The following is a 1,198-nucleotide window of genomic DNA, read 5'->3' as shown; positions in this document are numbered from 1 at the left end:
CACATGGCATGGCCCTATTCCACCATGTACCCATGGCTCCAAGCCCTCAGGGACCAGCCCTAAACAAGCCCCATGGGGTCATTGCTCTGGCTCTCCCAACCCAGCTCTCTCTCTGCCATGGCTAATGCTGCTCTGGTGCTCCTTCACCATCCTCTGGCAGGTGGATGCTGAAAAAACCTGGCACTGGTGCTCCTTCTTGGTGCTCTGGTGCAGGCTGGCAGTGCTGAGTGAGCATGGTGGGCTGGGATACCGATGGCACTGCCAAGCTCTGCCAGTGCTGCCGGCACCCCCACCTCCCCTGGCAGTGGCCGGGGGGAGAGGAAAGGGGAGGGGGAGGGGGAGGGGCAGGCAGATGCCCCCCCAAAAATGTGCAAAGCTCAAGAAGAAATGGGCCCAAAAAAGAATCCACACCAGCCTCCCCTCTGGCTGACCATTGGGCTGCCTAGGGATGTGCTCACTGTTCTTGTGAGCAAGGTCTCCACAAGAAAGCCAGCAGGAGGTGGTTTCTTGCACAGAGTGCCAGCTACATGGATTAGGGGTGGACAGAAGAGGCCCGGCCGGTCTCTTGAAGACCATTGGGCCACCAGATTTGGGCAGGCCAGGCTGGGGAGATTGGGAGGGGGCTGGAGGGGGGTTGGGAAGGATGGAAGGGGGTGGATGGCACAGTGGGAGGGTGGTGTCATTGTTGAGAGGCTGGGGGTGTTAGGGGGTGATCCCAGTGCCAGGGCTGGTGCAGGTTGGGCTGGGGTCAGAGGGAGGGGAGGGAGGGAGGAGAGGGAGGAGAGGTGGGAGGAGGTGGTGGTCAAAGGGAGAGGGTGATGAAGATGCCAGGGTCATCTGGGAACCCTTTGTGCTTGCTTGCCACTGCTGCCATCACCCCCCAACAACTGCCTCAACACCCTCCATGTCTTCCTTTTCTTCTTCCCCCCATCACATCCTCTCTTTTCAACAATGAGCAAAGATGGAAGAAGAAAGTGGAGCAAGGGTGCAATTGAGAAGCATCACATGGCAGCTGTACCACAGATCTGGTCATCAAGTTGCTTCCCCCCTTGATTCAACCCTTCCTTCAGTTTGACTCTCTTGACAGCTAGGAATTGACTCAAACTGAGGGACTGCCAGAACTTCTCTATACCTCTTGAAATGGCTTATTTGCAATGACAGCCAGATACATATGAGCATTGGCCTATTATACTTTGAG

At 56.7% G+C, this 1,198-nt stretch overlaps 1 protein-coding gene across 1 annotated transcript; it reads left to right on the top strand.

Moving 5' to 3' along the window:
* Positions 1 to 252: 252 nt before the first annotated feature.
* On the top strand, positions 253 to 819 carry DACRYDRAFT_15499 (uncharacterized protein; the record flags this gene model as incomplete). The annotated part of the gene is made up of 1 exon (XM_040771112.1): positions 253 to 819. One exon carries the CDS (start codon positions 253 to 255, stop codon positions 817 to 819), a length of 567 nt encoding a protein of 188 aa, XP_040628976.1.
* Between the last annotated feature and the right edge of the window lie 379 nt (positions 820 to 1,198).

This window comes from Dacryopinax primogenitus, assembly GCF_000292625.1.
Source record: "Dacryopinax primogenitus strain DJM-731 SS1 chromosome Unknown DACRYscaffold_8, whole genome shotgun sequence".
Lineage (NCBI taxonomy): Eukaryota > Fungi > Basidiomycota > Dacrymycetes > Dacrymycetales > Dacrymycetaceae > Dacryopinax > Dacryopinax primogenitus.
Note: the sequence above shows the minus strand (reverse complement) of the source record. Positions and strands in the feature narration are given on the sequence as shown.